The sequence below is a fragment of the Artemia sp. Qi Xiang Cuo genome, chromosome 14 (genome assembly GCF_049724085.1).
Source record: "Artemia sp. Qi Xiang Cuo chromosome 14, ASM4972408v1, whole genome shotgun sequence".
Lineage (NCBI taxonomy): Eukaryota > Metazoa > Arthropoda > Branchiopoda > Anostraca > Artemiidae > Artemia > Artemia sp. Qi Xiang Cuo.
This window is the reverse complement of record NC_142807.1, coordinates 49,026,859-49,044,229: the sequence shown is the minus strand read 5'-3', so window position 1 is coordinate 49,044,229 and position 17,371 is coordinate 49,026,859. Positions and strand designations below refer to the sequence as shown.

General features: G+C 33.8%; 1 protein-coding gene across 1 annotated transcript in view; it reads left to right on the top strand.

Moving 5' to 3' along the window:
* The first annotated feature begins 1,368 nt into the window (after positions 1–1,368).
* The window catches only part of vari (MAGUK p55 subfamily member vari), a 43,564-nt gene continuing 27,561 nt past the window's right edge, over positions 1,369–17,371 (top strand). Inside the window, exons 1-2 of the mRNA XM_089099761.1 lie at positions 1,369–1,458; positions 16,096–16,356. Coding sequence (XP_088955887.1) covers positions 1,399–1,458; positions 16,096–16,356 — 321 coding nt within the window. The 5' untranslated portion in view covers positions 1,369–1,398. The remainder of the gene's footprint in view (positions 1,459–16,095; positions 16,357–17,371) is intronic.

Below are 17,371 nucleotides of genomic sequence, written 5' to 3'. Positions count from 1 at the left end.
GCACCATAGACGATGAGCCAATAGTCAATGTGAGGTCTTATATGTGATTTATAAAACTAGACTAAGATTTTCTCCTTACATCCCCAGGGTGTGGAAAGAAGTCTTTTTAGTATATTTGTTTTTCTATAGCATTTTTGTATTGTGTTTGAAATGTGAAGGTGGAAGTTAAGTTTTTGGTCAAGCATGAGACCTAGGTAATTAATATGATTATCTTCTGGAATAGGCTAGTTGTTCCATTTAGAGTTAGTCTTGCATTAACATGATTTTGCTTTTGGACTTGGTAGGTGACTTTTTGACATTATTTTTGACTTGGTAGGTGCAATGGGTAAATCTGAATGTTGAGAGAATTTTTCAAATTGGAAAAGTGACTTTTGCAGCTTAGACTGTGAAGTCTCAAAGGTGTTGCCAGATGACCATAGCACCAGATCGTCAGCATATTGTAGATTCGTGTGGGGGAGGTTCATGTCCCAGAGATATAGGGCAAAGAGGAGGCAGCTGAGAACTACTCCCTGAGGAAGGCCTTTGGTTATTGTCTTTTGGGGTGAAGAGGCTGAGCCTACACAAACAATGAAACTCCGCAATCATATGAAAGATTTTATGAAAGATACTAGCCTAGGGGGTTATCCAAGGTTTGCAAGTTTGTTTAAAAAGATTTGGTGGTTCACATTGTCATATACCCCTTCAAAATTTAGGAAAGCTGCAAAGACGAACAAGGAAAGTTGCAGAGAGTCATTATTGTATCAATTTCCAAAGTTTTGTAATCTGACCAAGTTGAATTTTCCTCTAATTTTCTTTGTAAGGCCTGCGCACATTTTTTTGCTCACAAGCAAAACGGCAATTAAACGGTGATCAAAAATGCAGCTATGGTGTACCCAAACAAACCGTAGGCAATTTCTCTGAAAAACATCTAGTAAATCCTCCCCCGTTTTTTGGGAGACCCACGCTTCAGAACCATACTTGATCATTGTCATCACAGATAATTGAAGGTGTCCACTTGATCGATTTTCTTGCTACCCATCATCACTTTTTCACTTATTCCTAGTCTTAGCGAGTTAGCCTTCTTAACACTATGTTTTTCAAACAATTAAACTAGCAGCATATTAAGTATTTATGATACACAAGCTTCCATAGAATGGATAAAAAAGTTGGCTGTTTTTTAAATGGGATTCCATACAAAAATGTAAAGTTGAGAAACTACTCGTCCTTGAGGATAATTTATAAGCTTTTATCATAGACATTATTCCTAAATCCATTTTAAAATTATAGATCTATGAATTTTATGTTGAAGCGCCGTAGTTAATTTCATAGATGTCCGTTTTATAACCATCTGTGGGATTTTTATGAAAGAAAAGATTGAAATAAGTTCGCAGCCTAACAGGGATAAATTGGAAAAAAATTATGAATGGAAACTCTGCTGTTAAAACTGTTATATTGAAAAAAAGTATTGGAGAACCACTTGTATGTATCCTTTTCGGTATTTTTGTTCATTTAAGGGTAGGCCAAATAACTAATTAACAGAAAGATTTGTCTGCTGGCAACTGGGATTAGGCTAACCAAAAGAAAAGGAACTGAGAGGGACATCCACCACATGGCTAATATGGGAGTAAAGTTCATTTGTGGTGCAAATGGGTGTTATATTTAAATTGAGGATGCAATTCTAGGTATATAGGCTATTTACACATTAGGGGGGGGGGGGTTGTATATAGGCTATTCTGTGAATATTTAGCTCTAAGAAATTCATGAATTTTTTGAATACTGGAAAAACAAGGAAAGAAGTGAAGGTAAAGGCCCCCCCCTGCAAAATTTGTTAGCTAGCCTAGGATTATTCTACATATTATGGGATATGAATTGATTCTTAATGTTTCCTTTTGTCCAGCTGGACTCCTAGGCATAAAATACTGGTTGGCCGGTTGCCTAATTTAAAGATTAGTATATATATATACTGTCAAGTTAGCCATCTGGTGGTATCCCAACTGAGAGAGGTTCTAACAGATTTCAGTAGGCCTATTGGCCTACAAATCAAATTAGGCCTAGGGGTAAAATTCTAGACAAACTACTTTTTGCTATCTTATAAAGGGGCTAGGTTAGGAAAATAAAACTTTCAGGGATAAATATAGCCTACAGACTAAAGTAGCCTATGTCCTGGGGTATTTTGAAGTACCTACCACCAAACTTTCTCCCTCTAGGCTATAGGGCACTCATCTTTGAAAATCTTTGTGTTGTAAAAGTGAATCCTTTCAAAAAGAGATCTTCTGCTTAAATAAAGTACAAGAAAATTATGGTCAATATCTACAAAATCATTATTGAGTTAGGACAAAAGTGAATACACCATTCAATGCCTTTTTTTATGCTGATTACGAATATAATAAGCATTTCTATTGGAAATGAGTTTCAGCCCCCCCCCCTAAATAGGGCAATCCCGGGATAGGGTAGGTTTAGCCTATATAGGGGGGGGGGGCTTAAATTAATTTTCGAAATAAATGATTATCGTATTTGTAAACACCATAAAAAAAGGCATCAAATGGTGTATTCACTTTATTCCTAACTCAATAATATGATTTCATAGATATTGACCAAAATTATTTCCAGCTTAACACCTATGCTCAATCCTGATTTATGTGGTTTCAAAGATCTGCAAATACATTTCCTATGCTAAATTTAGAAAAGAAACCATTGATATGGCTTAAAATTCTACTCAGATAGGCCTAATAGGAATTGCATTTTCAAAACTAAAACCAAAGAAAATGAAAACTAAGGTATAATGCTGTTTTGTCAAAACTCCAATATATATAGACCTGTTAAGTAGGCAAATTTTTAAGTGTAAAATTCTACTTTAGCTACTTTTGGCTATCTTGGAAAGGGGTTGGGTTAGGAAAATGAAACTTTCAGGGATTGGTCTACAGGCTAAAGTATGCCCTGGAAAGGTATTTTGAAGTATTTACCTCCACTCCTTCTCCCTCTAGAGGGTCACTTTTGATAACCTTTAAAAATCTGTGTGTTATAAAAGTGAAACCTTGCAAAATAGATCTTCTCCTTAAATGAAGTACAACAAAATTGTTTTTAGCTTCACCACTTTGCTCAATCCCAATTTATAAGGTTTTAAAGATATATAAAGACATTTCCTAAATTTTGAAAAAAAAACAACATTGATATGACTTAAAATTCTACTCAAATAACAGGAATTACATTTTCAAAACTGAAGCCAGAGAAAAAGAAACTGATAACTAAAAATTAAGGTAAAATGTTCTGGGAATTTACCCACTTTGGGCAAGGTTTACATTAACAGAATAATCAGCTAGATAAAAAAAAAAAAAAACCACTAGCATCAAAATTTCATCCTGAGTCCAAATATAACACTCATTTCTGTCACAAATTATTTTCAAAATTACTTCTAAGCTTATTTAAGTTTCTTCAATTTTCCTGTTTTTTTTTCACAGAAACGTCATGGCAGCAATTCAATTTGAAAAATGCTAAATTTTGCAGAGAGCTCTAATTTGAACTGAAATATACTAAATCATGTTGAGCAGTGATTTGATATGAAAAATATTAAATCGTTTTGAGCTTTGATTTGATTTGAAAATTACTTAAAAGTTTGAACTATTAATTTTTTTGGGAAAAACATATACCTTGCTTAAGAATTTTATTATGAATTCAAATATGACATTCATTTCTGTTTTGCAAATAATTTTCAAAATTACTTCGGAGCTTCTATAAAAACAGCAAAACTTCTGTCATCAAAACAAACACTTTATGGCAGCTACATATACAGTTTTATAAATATCCCTTAATGTCAACAAACTAATCCCTCATATCTAACTCTCATCATCACTTTCTGATGCACTAAGGGTGTCACTGTCTGGTTCTCTTGGGGCCCTGTCAATCCCAGGGGGATAGAGCCTGGCGGCTTCAATAAAAAATAATAAAATACTGTAGGTCTATTCGCTCAAAATTTTGCAGAAATATGAAGCACAACACATACTGCTCCGTGTATGCTGCTGCCATCCCTGGTCTCTTAAAGTACTTTTTGAAGCATTTCCGATGATTGATTGATTGATTTGGTAATGAGTATATCCATGGCTGGACAACATACTATAAGCTCCCCATTTATCACTGTAAATAATGCTTCCAGGCTTAATATATTTTTTATAACAGGAATTAAAGCTTCCTTGTTTCTTTGGAGGCCTTCTTGGCCATCAGTCAGGGGTACAATAATGTTTCTTTTGCTCTCTCTCTCTATTCCACCAAAAAACCAAACTTGCTATAAATTCCTTCCCCTCTGGTACTTTCTTCTTGCCATAAAAGTTTCATCAATTTCAACTTCAACACCCTGCCCTCCTTTTGGTTCTTGGTTTCCTTGCCAAGCCATCAGAACTTCTGAGCAAAAAGACCTCCAGTCAATGCTTGTATTTTTACTTATCTGGAGTTCCTCAATAATTTTGTGATGGTCCCAATGATCCAATAGAAAGTGATTTATAAATACCAGGATTTGACAAGGCTTAATCCTGGCCTGATGCAAGAAACTCCCTTTTTTATCAGATACTGAATAGTTTCAAAATCTTCTCTTTTTGGTCTTTGGGATAACATAGCTCTTGTTGTATTTCCACATATTTTTAGATGAATAATAGTTGCATGGTGTATTGCAGCTTTGGCACATTACTAGTGATAGTAAGACCCCATGAGTCCTGAAAAAGTTGTTGCTTGCTTCATCAAATTTTATAAATCTGTTTATTGCAGTATAATATGACATTTCACATGACTTGCACATAGATATTTTCTAATAACTGGCAATATACAAATCAGAACAGTTGAAAATGATCTATTTTTTATCTGAGTAATTTGAACTTTTCTAGATTTCAGACTAAATATAACCAAAGTCCAAATTCTAAACTGTGTCTTAGTTCTGAAACAAGAAAAAACAAAACAGGGAAAACCCATTTTGTATAGCTTCACCCATGATGTTTCTGTGGAAAAAACAGGAAAATTGAAGAAACTTAAAGAAGCTTAGAAGTAATTTTGAAAATAATTTGTGACAGAAATGAGTGTTATATTTGGACTCAGGATGAAATTCTGATGCTAGTGGTATAGTTTTTCCCAAAAAAATGAATAATTCAAACTGTTTAGTATTTCTCAAATCAAATCACTGCTCAACAAGATTTAGTATATTTCAATTCAAATTGCAGCTTTCAGCAAAATTTAGTATTTTTCAAATTGAATTGCTGCCATGACATTTCTGTGAAAAAAAAACAGGAAAATTGAAGAAGCTTAGAAGCAATTTTGAACATAATTTGTAACAGAAATGAGTGTTCTATTTGGACTCAGGATGAAATTCTGATGCTAGTGGTATGTTTTTTTTATCCAGCTGATTAGTCTGTTAATGTAAACCTTACCCCATACTTTAGCCTGTAGACCCATCCATGAAAGTTTAATTTTCCTAACTTAACCCCTTTCCAAGAAAGCCAAAAGTAGAATTTTACCATTTTTAAGATATAGAAATAATAACCAAGTAATAGTGGTTTGAACATTGCATACCTGAAAAATTGTTGGGAGCTCCTTTCTTGTTGAAAACAGGATACTGACTGAATTAAATGTTCTTTTCTTATCTGGGTGTACCAGATATTGTGTCAATGTTTCCTATTGTTGAAATACAAAAACAGCTTCTAGAGATGGTGCTCCAAGTCATGGCTAAGCAGAGTTATTCCGTTTTGAAGGAAAATTTCAATAGGGGTTTGGAAATTGCACTATTGAATCATTGGTACCTTTACCTTATATAAATATATATATATTATATATATATATATATATATATATATATATATATATATATATATATATATATATATATATATATATATGTATATATATATATATATATATATATATATATATATATATATATATATATATATATATATATATATATATATATTAGGCTATCATGTTTCATTCTATTATTACTTTTTAACTCATTTAAGATGGTATTTGTTATCCAATATTAAGCATGGTCACTCAAGCTAAGCTGGATATCTTAGAGTGTTCACAGCATAACCAGTTTTACAACAGCTCAATCAATAGAAAGGGGTAAATTTTTAGTGGGCTACATAATTTAGCTAAGACAAAAGTGAAAACATGAATTAATGGCTTTTTTATGCTCTTTCATAATTCAAGAATTGCTTCTATGGCTACTTGCATCTTGAGCCCTCAAAGAGTCCCCAAAGGTATTTAATTTTTGTTACCACACAAAGAAGTTTCAACACTAGTTAAGTTATTGAAAAGTGGTCAAAAGCATGTCACTAATTTAAGAATAAGTTATTCATGACTAACATATTCCAAAAATACTTATTTGTAAAAATTCAAACCTTATTTATTCATTCACCAGAACTACATGGTCAGGTAACATGTTCCATCATTTTACTGAACAATTTACAAAGGAACTCTGTCTAACTTTCCTTGATACCCTTGGCTGGTACAACTTTAAAGAGTTCTGCTGTGTAGATGGATAATGACTAAACTCAAAGAAATCTTCACAAGACACGTGGTCAATATACTTTATGATACACAAAGTGTTGACAAGGTCCATTCTGTCCCTTCTGAATTGTAGAGATGGTAAGCTCAGGCTACTCAATCTCCACTCATAAGGTAAGTATTTCAGATAGGGGACGAGTTTGGATGCTCGTCTTTGCACTTTTTCAATCAACTGTGCATCAGATTTTCTAGTCTGATATCGTACAGATGAGCAGTATTCAACAACAGGGCACTCCATTATCTTATACAATGTGATAAAACTTTGCAGATTAAACCTTCTGAATGCTCTTTTGACATAAAGCAAACCATAGTTTGCTTTATGCAAAACAGCTGATGCTTGCTTATCAAACCTCAGCTGATCATCAAAAATAATACCAAAATACCTGAGAGAGTTAACAGGGCATACCAACACGTCACCTATGAAGTACCAGTGTGCCATATCTTTTGTGAAGTAATGCATTACATTACATTTATTCTGGTTAACAAACATAGAATTTAAATTACACCATTCAAACAATGCTTCTAAATCTCCCTGTAGAAGTGTCACATCAACCAAGGAGGTGACATCTCTTTATAGTTTTACATCATCTGCAAACATTTTAATGGGGTTGTGTTGGATTACCTGCAGCAAATCATTTATAAATAAACATAATAAAACTGGCCCCAGGCAGCTACCCCGAGGGACCCTGCTTAGAAATCCACACCCTTCAGATGGTGCCTCATTTTCTATGGCCAATTTTTTAGGTAATCCGTAATCCAAGTCCCATGCTTCTACATCCAATCCCATACTTTTGACATTTTTCCACCAGCAAAGATATCAAAACCTTGTCAAATGCCTTGCAAAAATCAGTATAAATACAATCAAACTTTAGACCTGAATCAGCCATCTTTTGCAAATAATTGATTACTTCTATTAACTGTATGTTATATGATCAATTTTTTCAAAACCATGATGTGCCATATTCCACAAGTTATTGGATAGTATTGGTTTTGGTCTCTTGAAACACTAAAAGCAAGGACCCTTTATTGGCCAGGCCACACAATCATTCTCAGGAGCCATATTGTTCCTATCTCTGGTTTTTTATGATCATGGATTCCAAAAGAGCTTGTGAGAGGGAATGATTTTCCTCTGCTGCAACTGCACTGTAGTATCCAATCTTGAACACTGATCAAGTATTGTTGCAAGCATGAAGTTTTTATCACTAGTTTAACTTGATGTTCTTCTGTTTACTGCTATTTTAAATGAATCAGCTATTTTTTAAACAAACCTTTTGTATAGATAGCTCTCTGAATATGGCTAAAGCTAGTTCATTATATGCCTGATAAATAGTATAAGTGTAAGAAGGTATGACACCTCCTTTGGAACTTTAATTGTCAGTTTTTCTATGGGCTCAAGCAATGATGCTAGGTCTTTTGGCAGGAGCCATTTGGAGTTTGTAATATGCACCTTTTGACATTATTTTTAAGGAATATCAGAAGACCCTTAGTTTGGAACTGTCAGTCACTGTGAGTTTCACAGGTAATTTTGAAGACCACACTGCCTTTCCATGACAATAAATAAAAGTTCAAACAGGTATAAATTATTTTGTTAGCCAGTGATAATAAAATTCACAAAATATACTGGATGTTTCAATCACATTTACAGTAATCATCATCAGCAGAAATACTCAAATATTTATAAACTTTTGGTCAAATTATCCCTATATATATAATGTAGGTAATTTCAATTACCTCACTACCTTTTCATGGCAATAAATAAAAGTTTGAATAGGGATAAATCCTTTTATTAGACAGTGATAATAACATTCACAAAATACACTGGATATTTCAGTCATATGTACAGTGACCATTGTGAGTAGAAATTGATTACATTTGATTGCAAGAAACACACATTTGTAATTCAGTTATAATTATTTTTTATCTTTGAAGATCAATTATGATGGGATTACAATTCAATTTAAAAACACAGAATTAAATACAGTCATATAATTATTTGATTAAATCAAGGATATCCCTGATTTGGATATATAGATAGTCAGATGTATATAGATAGCTGGAAGCAGTTGTTTCACATTTGATATAGGACATATGGGTAGGCCATACTGAGCCTCTTAAGTAGTTCCAAATAAATGAGTTGTCTTCCATAGTTGTAGGGATGCTATATGCAGCAAGATTTTTTTCTGTATGCTCTATATTTATTTTGTTGGGCACTAATTTTCTCATATCTGATTGAACTTGATGACTAATTTACATTCTTATGGCATTTTTTTTTTACCTTTAGAATGATGTGAACTATTTGCTTTGTTTCAATAGCATTGTAATTTGACTGTACTGCAAGTTCAATGCTTTCAAATTGAGTTTTAATTGCTTATGTGTTGCACTTCAGCCCATTGGATGATGTGTCTATTTGTTGGGACTAACTTGTTTGTAAAGCCATTGTTGCACTTGTAATGATTTTAGCTATGTTGTCCACAGTAGCAGCAACTGGAGTAGTGGCTTGAATATCAAATAGGATGTATTTACTTAAGACACATAATCATTGGCAGCCTATTTTTGATGTGATTTCATTAAACAAGTCAAATTCTTTGGCACTTAGCATGAGGCAGGTAGTACAAAGCCATCTTTCACACTTAATACAGTACAGTGCAGCTGTGGAATTGTCTAGGCTGTTATGACAAATACCACACCTGTCTTTATCCTTGCATGAACTTGCTTGTGTTTATTTACTAGCTTTGGATGATATGATTCCTTTGTTTGTTCTCTTATTCAGTGACAGATGCTAAAAATACAAAACATGACTTTACACAAAAATACAGCCTTTTGCAAAACTTCAGAATTAAATTTGAGAAAAAACAGTTTAGTTCTAATTTCTGTCCTGTTTGGAAGTTAAGCCAGTTAGAAATGAATACAGACAAAATCAGCATAATTTAAATTTAATATATAGCTCAGGACTATATCCCATTTGAATGGCTGGAATGCAATTGCAACATCAGTGGCTATTATATTTAAAAAGAGCATTGAATAGGGAATCTGGTGATATATTTCTTTCTTTTTATTTACATTTGATTTTTGTCCTATAAGTTACCTTAGCTGACTTGGACTATAGCCAGTCACATTAGGGTGAGGGAGTGATAGAGATGCAAATTGCAACATCAGTGACAACTATATCTGGATAGAGTATTGAATAGGGAATTGAATGGTAGACTTCTTCTTTTTCTATCTGATTTCTGCCTTACAGTTTTACCAAATTATTTCAGTAGAACATTGTTTGGTAAATTTTTTGTTCTGAAATATCAACTTTTTTTTCTATTAGAGTAGATTCTTCAATGAAAATTACTTGAAACAAATTTTATAATAAAAAGGAGTTTTTCAAAGAAAAATTAAGAGCTATGTTAAGCCAAAGGCAAACAAGATTAAAGACAAGTAATAGTTCAAATAAAAAAAAACAACAGAAGTCAATGAATAAATGAGACCCCAAACAAACAGAAATTACTACAGTCAGGAGTAGGGCTGATTCTCCTTAAGCCTTCTACAGGACAGGGCATCAGTTGCACTTTACTAAAAAGAATTTTGATTTTTGGGATTGTGTTTTTATTTTCCATTACATCAACAAAAGAAAAGGCATTCATCATGATAACCAAGATTACTGAATAGAAAAAATGGAAGTAGATTGATTGTTTACTGTATAGTGATATTCATTTCCTAGAAGTCTCATCAATTTTATATTTATTAGCATTATACAAGAGAAAATGTTTAAACTATATTTTGTTTTTAGTAAAGCACAAATGATTTTCTTTACTTAAAAGGCTACTTAAAAGCCATGTTCTTCATTGTTGTATTTTTGGTTTGTGTTAAATTTAACTTGATTATTCATTGTAATTTCTGTTCATTTGGGTCTCATTCATTCATAGATGATGATTTTTATCATTTTACTTCATTTCTTGTCTTTGGCTTAATGTAGCTTTTTATTTTTACTTTGAAAAACTTATTTTTTGAATAAGTTTTGTAAATTATTTCTGTTTGCTCTTAATTGACATTGTTTTTTTTTTTATTGGTTAATCAAAGGAATATTAAAAAAAAAAGATGGAAAAAATTCAATTTTTCATCTTATTTGTACTTTGCAACAAGTTTAATAATTTTTTTTACTATAGAACTTTGAACAGATGGGTAAAAGGAATTTTGTTCTAAATAATGGGTTCGAAAATCTGCATAGTTTTTAGCCTACTTTAGGGTTATTTTAAGGCTGTATCTTCTTGTAACTGCTTGCTTTTTTCAACAAATAAATTTTGAGTCTTGTGATTTAGTTCAACATCCCACTCAACATTTTCCTCAACATTCCCTGAAAGTCTCAACTCAATGCCCCAAGCTGTTCCTCAGCTATTTCAGGTATGTCCTTTTGACAACCCAGATCCACAAAGTGTCTTTCAATTTAGTTTAGCATTCCCTGTAACATTCCCTGAAAGTCTTACCTTAATAATCTTAATCTCTTCAGACACCCAGAATAAAAAATTTTCACCTTCCCAGTAGTTAAACATATATGCAGACAATAGGCAGCTTGCATATATTACAGCCCTTGCCCTTGGATCATGTCACCCCCAGGGATATAGCTATTGGATCTTTCAACTATTGTGAGCAAAATGGCTGTCTCAAAATTTTGATATAATGTCTTTAGTGGCCAAGGGGGAGCTAAAAGGGGCGTGGGAGGGGCCTAGTTACTCTTCAATCACTTTTCTCTCTTAAAAAGGGAACTAGAACTTTCAATTTCCAATCAAGTAAACCTCCTATGGAGTTTCTACAACCTCTTATTTCATACAAAGTGACCTGGCGAAAATATTAATACACTGCATTTGTTTCAGACTTTACTTAGGCAGTACTGCTGCACTGCCTATGTTAGAGGCCGTGTTGCAACATATTTTTCTCTCCAAATGCTGGACACATCTGTTTTGCTTAGTTTTTGGATGCTTCAACAAAACAATTCGACATGGTAATGCAAAGACTGGACAGACCAATATTGTACAGATACAAGAGATTAATTTTTCAGTCCCATTTGAATTGTCACAAAACTTATTGTGCTAGGAAACTAATCATATTTAAAAATAAACAGACTCAGCTCCATAAGCAAGACCAGCAATAACAAGATTGTAGGCAGTGCAATAGTACTGCCTAAGAAAAGAGTGATAAAGCTTCAACAGACCCCTCTACCCCCCCCCCCCAATTAATGCCACTGGATATTAGGGTAACCAACTCCCCTTTCATGTTTTTTTTTATCTAGCCATACATATGCCTCCAGAGATAATATAACCCCCCACAGTCTCTGGGGTAGGGACAGTAAATTATGCAAGTTGTCTGTTCTTTATGTATAAGCTGGATCATTGCAAAAGCGGGCATGTCTGATGCTGGCGTTCTAAAAGGTTAAAAGTTATAAGTTGAAACTTTCAGGGAATTTCTGGAAGGATGCTGAACTAATTTAAAATATACTATGAACATACAGGTTTTCATAAGGTTATATTTGCAATTTCTCTGAAACAGCTAAGAGTTTTAAGATGAAACTGTCAGGAAATGTTGAGGAGGGTGTTGAACTGAATCAAAAGATACTGTATCCATCAAGGTTGTTAAAAAGGGACAATTTGCAATATCTCAGGAACAGCTAATTGTATAAAGCTGTGCCTTTTAGGGCATGTTTAAGAGGATGTTAAACTAAACCAAAAGACATTATGTCTGACCTGCTTGTTAAAATGGCCTCTTTTCCATATCACACCTTGCATTTGTTCACGTCAAAGTCACAAATATAAGAGTTAAAAGAGTCAGAAATAAAGAAAGATGAGCAATACCTCTTATGTATATTATTTGAAAAAAACTACGTTTTCTAAAGAGTTAAAGAGGCTGAGTCACAAGTTCGAATCTTAAAACGTACAGGGATTAGGAGGTACAGTTGGGGGGCTGAAGTCCTGTAGCCTGCAATCAGTTGGTCGTACCAACACGAATGAAGCTGTTTCAATGGCATTTTTTTTTGAATCTTCAGAGAATTTGGCAGTGACAACTCAGTCTATTACAGTTATAACTACAAACTTGTCTCTTTGCCAGGTATAGTTATGTATTTAGTGTGATTATGTATGATGGAAAAATAGATGAACCCTAACCTACCTGAACCTAAACTTTTTCTTTATACTGAATCCTTCTATTGTACCCTGTTTTTTCTGTTCAATATTGTTGAGTTTATCACATTACAGCTTGTTATTGGTTAGGGAAAAATCTCTTGTAATAAATTCAGCAAACAGGCTCAGTACTGTTTCTAATCAAAGAGATGCAATAGGATGTTCTTATGGTAAAAAATTCAAGCAGACTGTTCGTGTTGCAAAGCATTTCTTTGCAAGGGAAAAGTGGGGGTTGAGGGGGGGGGGCGGCAGAACCGCAAAATAAAAATCTCAACAAAACAGATAGAAAAGGCGGGGGGTTTGGGGGCGGTAGCCCCCCAACTTTTCCACCTAGTCTCCTGTGCGTGTTAAGGGTTGTACTTGTGACTTAGACTCTTTAAATACGTAGAAAACGTAGTTTTTTTTTCAAATAATTTCTGCACGTTTTGTACAGGTTATTACTTATTATTGCTTGACTAACTGTTAGCTGATCGTGTCAGGAGTTAAAGTTAGGGGGCTACCGCCCCTCCAAGCCCCCGCTTTTGAAGATTCTTGTGTTAATGCTTTCATTTCCTGAAAACCCCAATCGAATGAAAAGTAAAAGTTTATTTTTTAAACTTTTCTTCGACCATGCAGGTATATAGGATCTTATCAAAGCAGTGGAGACTTACCTGTAAGCTGAAGGCCGACTGTGATATTCGTCTGGAGACGCCTGTTGAGCCGAAGGATTTAACAGATTGGATTTAAAAAAGAAACTGAGTTTCTTTTTTAAACTTTAAATTTAAGAGATACTACTTTAAATTCAATATATATATAAAGTTTACTCTGACGGGGAATTGAACCCGGGTCTTCTGCATGAAAGACAGGAATAGTGACCACTGTACCATCAGATACTATTGTTAAATTATTTTTAGTCTCTGCAATCTATTTTCAACACAAGCAAAACAAAGTAAGATTTTCGTTTTTCGACAAAACAAAACTTCTGGGAAAGAGCTGGAATTTTTGGAAGCTTGCAGTCGGTCTTGTCAGGTTAAGAGGACTATTTTGATCTAATTTAATAATGAAATACTATGCTTTTAGGAATTTCAAAAATTAACATGGGCTCTTATAGGAAAACCACAGTTTATCTAATTAGCAGTATGATCATTCCCTATCTCACCCATTATAAAAACCCGGACCGAGGTGCAAGTGCTCCAGAGAACCTATAAACATAAGCAACATTAGATCTTTTCACGGGTAGACAAGTCAGATCTCTCTTGAACGCGAAACTTGGCCTCAATGTTGGAACACTAATTTCGAAGAAACTAATTTTAAATTAATTTATTCCAATACATATATTAAAATCGGTAATTAGTAGTCCAATGTTATTATTATATGTTTTTAGGAATTAAAAATAGGTTTCGAAGTCTCAATTTGGTTTCAAAGGCATTTTGAGAAAGTTTCTGCCAAAATACGTGTTCCAGGGTAATTGGACCACTGATGGCAGATCAAATGAGAGGAGCTGTTTGTATGCGCCGATATAAATATATATATATATATATATATATATATATATATATATATATATATATATATATATATATATATATATATATATATTATTTATTTATTTTCTGGTAAACAAACTGGAAGAATATTCTATCTATAATAGGAGCTTTTCTAGCGTAAAGACCCGTAAAATTTTGGATCTGCCACTAAAATGTATGATGTCCTTAAATTTTCTGACACTTCCCTAAGAATTTGACGAGAAACATTTCTTAACAGACGTTTGACATTTTCTTGGATAGGGTTATCGTGGCTACTTTTACCAAAGCAACCAATTGTTAGAATCCAAGTCCTAAAATTGGCTCAATCAGAAACCCTTATTGCTATCTAAATTCTTAAAGTGCGAAGATTTTCAAACAGAGGTGTTTATTGTTTAAAGTTCAGGAAAGGTCTGCCCATTTCATACGAAAACATTGATTGAAAACGAAACTAGTCTTATCTCTGCTCTCAGCCAAAACAGTTAACTAGACTTTTCAAGTATCACAGGAACTACAATCTGAGAAAATAAATATCACGACGTGAAAAAAAAATTATAAACCATCCCGTTACGGATCCAGAGGGGGTGGGGCAAGGGGTACCCCCCTGAAGTATTCTAAAGTAGTGTAATTTACCTAACTAACGCAAGTTTGCATTAATTAAACTTGCTTCTAACGTACATTTATCGGATCTACCTAATTTGCCCCCCCCCCCCTAAAAAATCCTGGATCCGCCCCTGAAACCATCACCCCTATTCCACCATTTATTAGAAGAAAAAAAATTCTTTATTTTCACCCATTTCCTCATCCCCCCGCCCCCTTTGGTAGAAAATAATAAAAAGTCAAAAAACGTGAGTCACCTGTATATAAATAATATAATGTCATAATTTGTATATAAATTAAGTCAAACCTGTGAGATGGGACAGTTGCAAACCACTTGGCCGGCTCACCAAGTTTTTTTCGGCTTTCACAATTACGAATAATGCGCTTTCTAACCATTTCTCATTGATTGACGCAAACACACTAATCCATAAGTGCACAAATAAGTGGGAGGAGCTTTTTATTCGCACCAAGAATGAAGAGCCAGAAATCATCTGTGGTAAACTTACTGCTAATTATATAAACTGTGAGGAAAACGAGGTTTTTCGTAAATGTAAATTCGGGGGATAATTTTTTCGGTCTGAAAATATCAAAAGGCCGTAACAGGTCGAATTCCGCTTCGAATGAGTCCTCATTCACTCAGATCCGTTGCCAACTCTGGCCTGAAGGTGTGTCAGATAAAAAAAATAATTTGACGAACATTAAGTGGCTATACTTGGTTTTTGGAAAACAGGGAAGGAGTGGCCGGATTGAGCTGAAATTACGCGGATAAGCTTCCAAGCCCTAGAAAAGCTTATCCTCTAAATTTCAGCCCGATCTGGCAACGTTAAAGGGGGGCTGTGGTGGGAGGGTCGAAACTTCCGGCCCACTTTCCCCCATGAAGATAAAGTCGGAGGGGGGTGAAATTTTGTATGTTTCTTAGTTTGAAAATGCGATCACCGCCGTCTCTCTACGACCGTTAGAACCGGAAATCGCTTAACATTGTGGTGGGTTGCCCCTTTAAAGAGGCACAAGTGTGCCTCCTTGATTAATCTTATTCCATTTTCATACATATAGTTTTTGAATATTCTCCAAGGAGGATTCTTTCAAGTACATTATTTAGAGATTGCTGTTGAAGCAAAAGCTTAGTTCAAAAAACATCCAAGTCCTTGATTTTAAATTGAACCGAAGTCTGTGAAATAATTAGGTTGGATTTAATCAAAGGCAACACTTAGATCACCTCATGCTATTTAAGAGTTGAAATCGGAATCTGATTTTTTAATTCTTAAGCAGAAAACCTGAAAAACTTTCATAATATTAATCAATACTAACATTTTCAGGGACTAACAGTTAAGGAAGAATCAAACCAGCTTATTGTGTCCCGTGTATTGGCTGGTGGAACAGCAGAACGACTTGGTAATATTCATATTGGTGACGTAATTGGTAAAGTCAATGGCGTAGATGTTCAAACACCAGAAGACCTTCAAAATGAAATTGCCAGGTCAACCAATTCAGTTCAACTTGAAATTTTACCATTTCTTGAACAAAATGGGCATGTGAATAATGGGTCCAGTTTGTCTCCAGAATCAAGCAATTCTGTGGTAGGTTTTCTATGGTAAGGTATTTATTAATGGGAGATATAGCTGCCAGAGAATTGAAACTACTTGGTTCAGTAACTAATATCTGGAAATATTGATTCTAAATAAGGGTCTTCTTATTCTATTTATGTATAAGAGCAGTGTAATTGGAAAATTTGCCAATAAAACTCATTTATTTCGAAAATGAATAAATCTGTTGGTTTTATAATATAGTTTATTACCTCCATTTGCTGTATTTTAGTGAATAATTTTTTTTATCTGACTCAATTTTCAAACTTTACAATGACATTGAAAAATTAAACCTCTTGAAAAGACCTAATTGGAAAAATTTGGTCAAAATTGATGTAAAACCAAGGTTTCCTTTAGTGGGGAAGGGTAGTTGATACTTTGAGGTGAAGGGTAGTTTGAGGTGACTAATCTCACCTTTGTTAATTGTGACATGGAACTCTAGTATTAATTAGCTCTATATATTGCAAACCAACAAATCTTCTTTCTTTTTCAATATAGAAAAGAGTCCTGCATAAGGTTTTATCTGTTCTTCCAAAACCCAATAATCCAAATGTGCTTTGCAGTGTCATGGTGGAATTTGACATGTGGTATACAGGACTGACCCCTCCCCCCCAAAAAAAAAATCACAAGGAGTTATCTTCTTCTTTGTTTATTGAACTACTTATTCCTTTCTACTTACCCACCATTTTAATTATACATTCAAGCAAGTCATACATTTATTATTTTCGAAATTTTTCCATCTGAAATCAAGGTAAATTTCTTTTAACTTCTTGTTGCTTTTTTTGTCACAAATAGTTTGAAGAAATACTATTCCGTTGCTTCTAAACAAATATTTTTGAAATTTAGTTTACAATATAATTAAGATTATTGTAAAAATTGTAGTTATGTGACAAATTGAAAAAAAGAACACTGCATTTTGTGGTATTCATATATACAGTTTGTGTTTTATTAGTCTCCTGGTCATTTTTAATTTGCTGTTACTGCTATACACTATGGCACTGAAGAATGT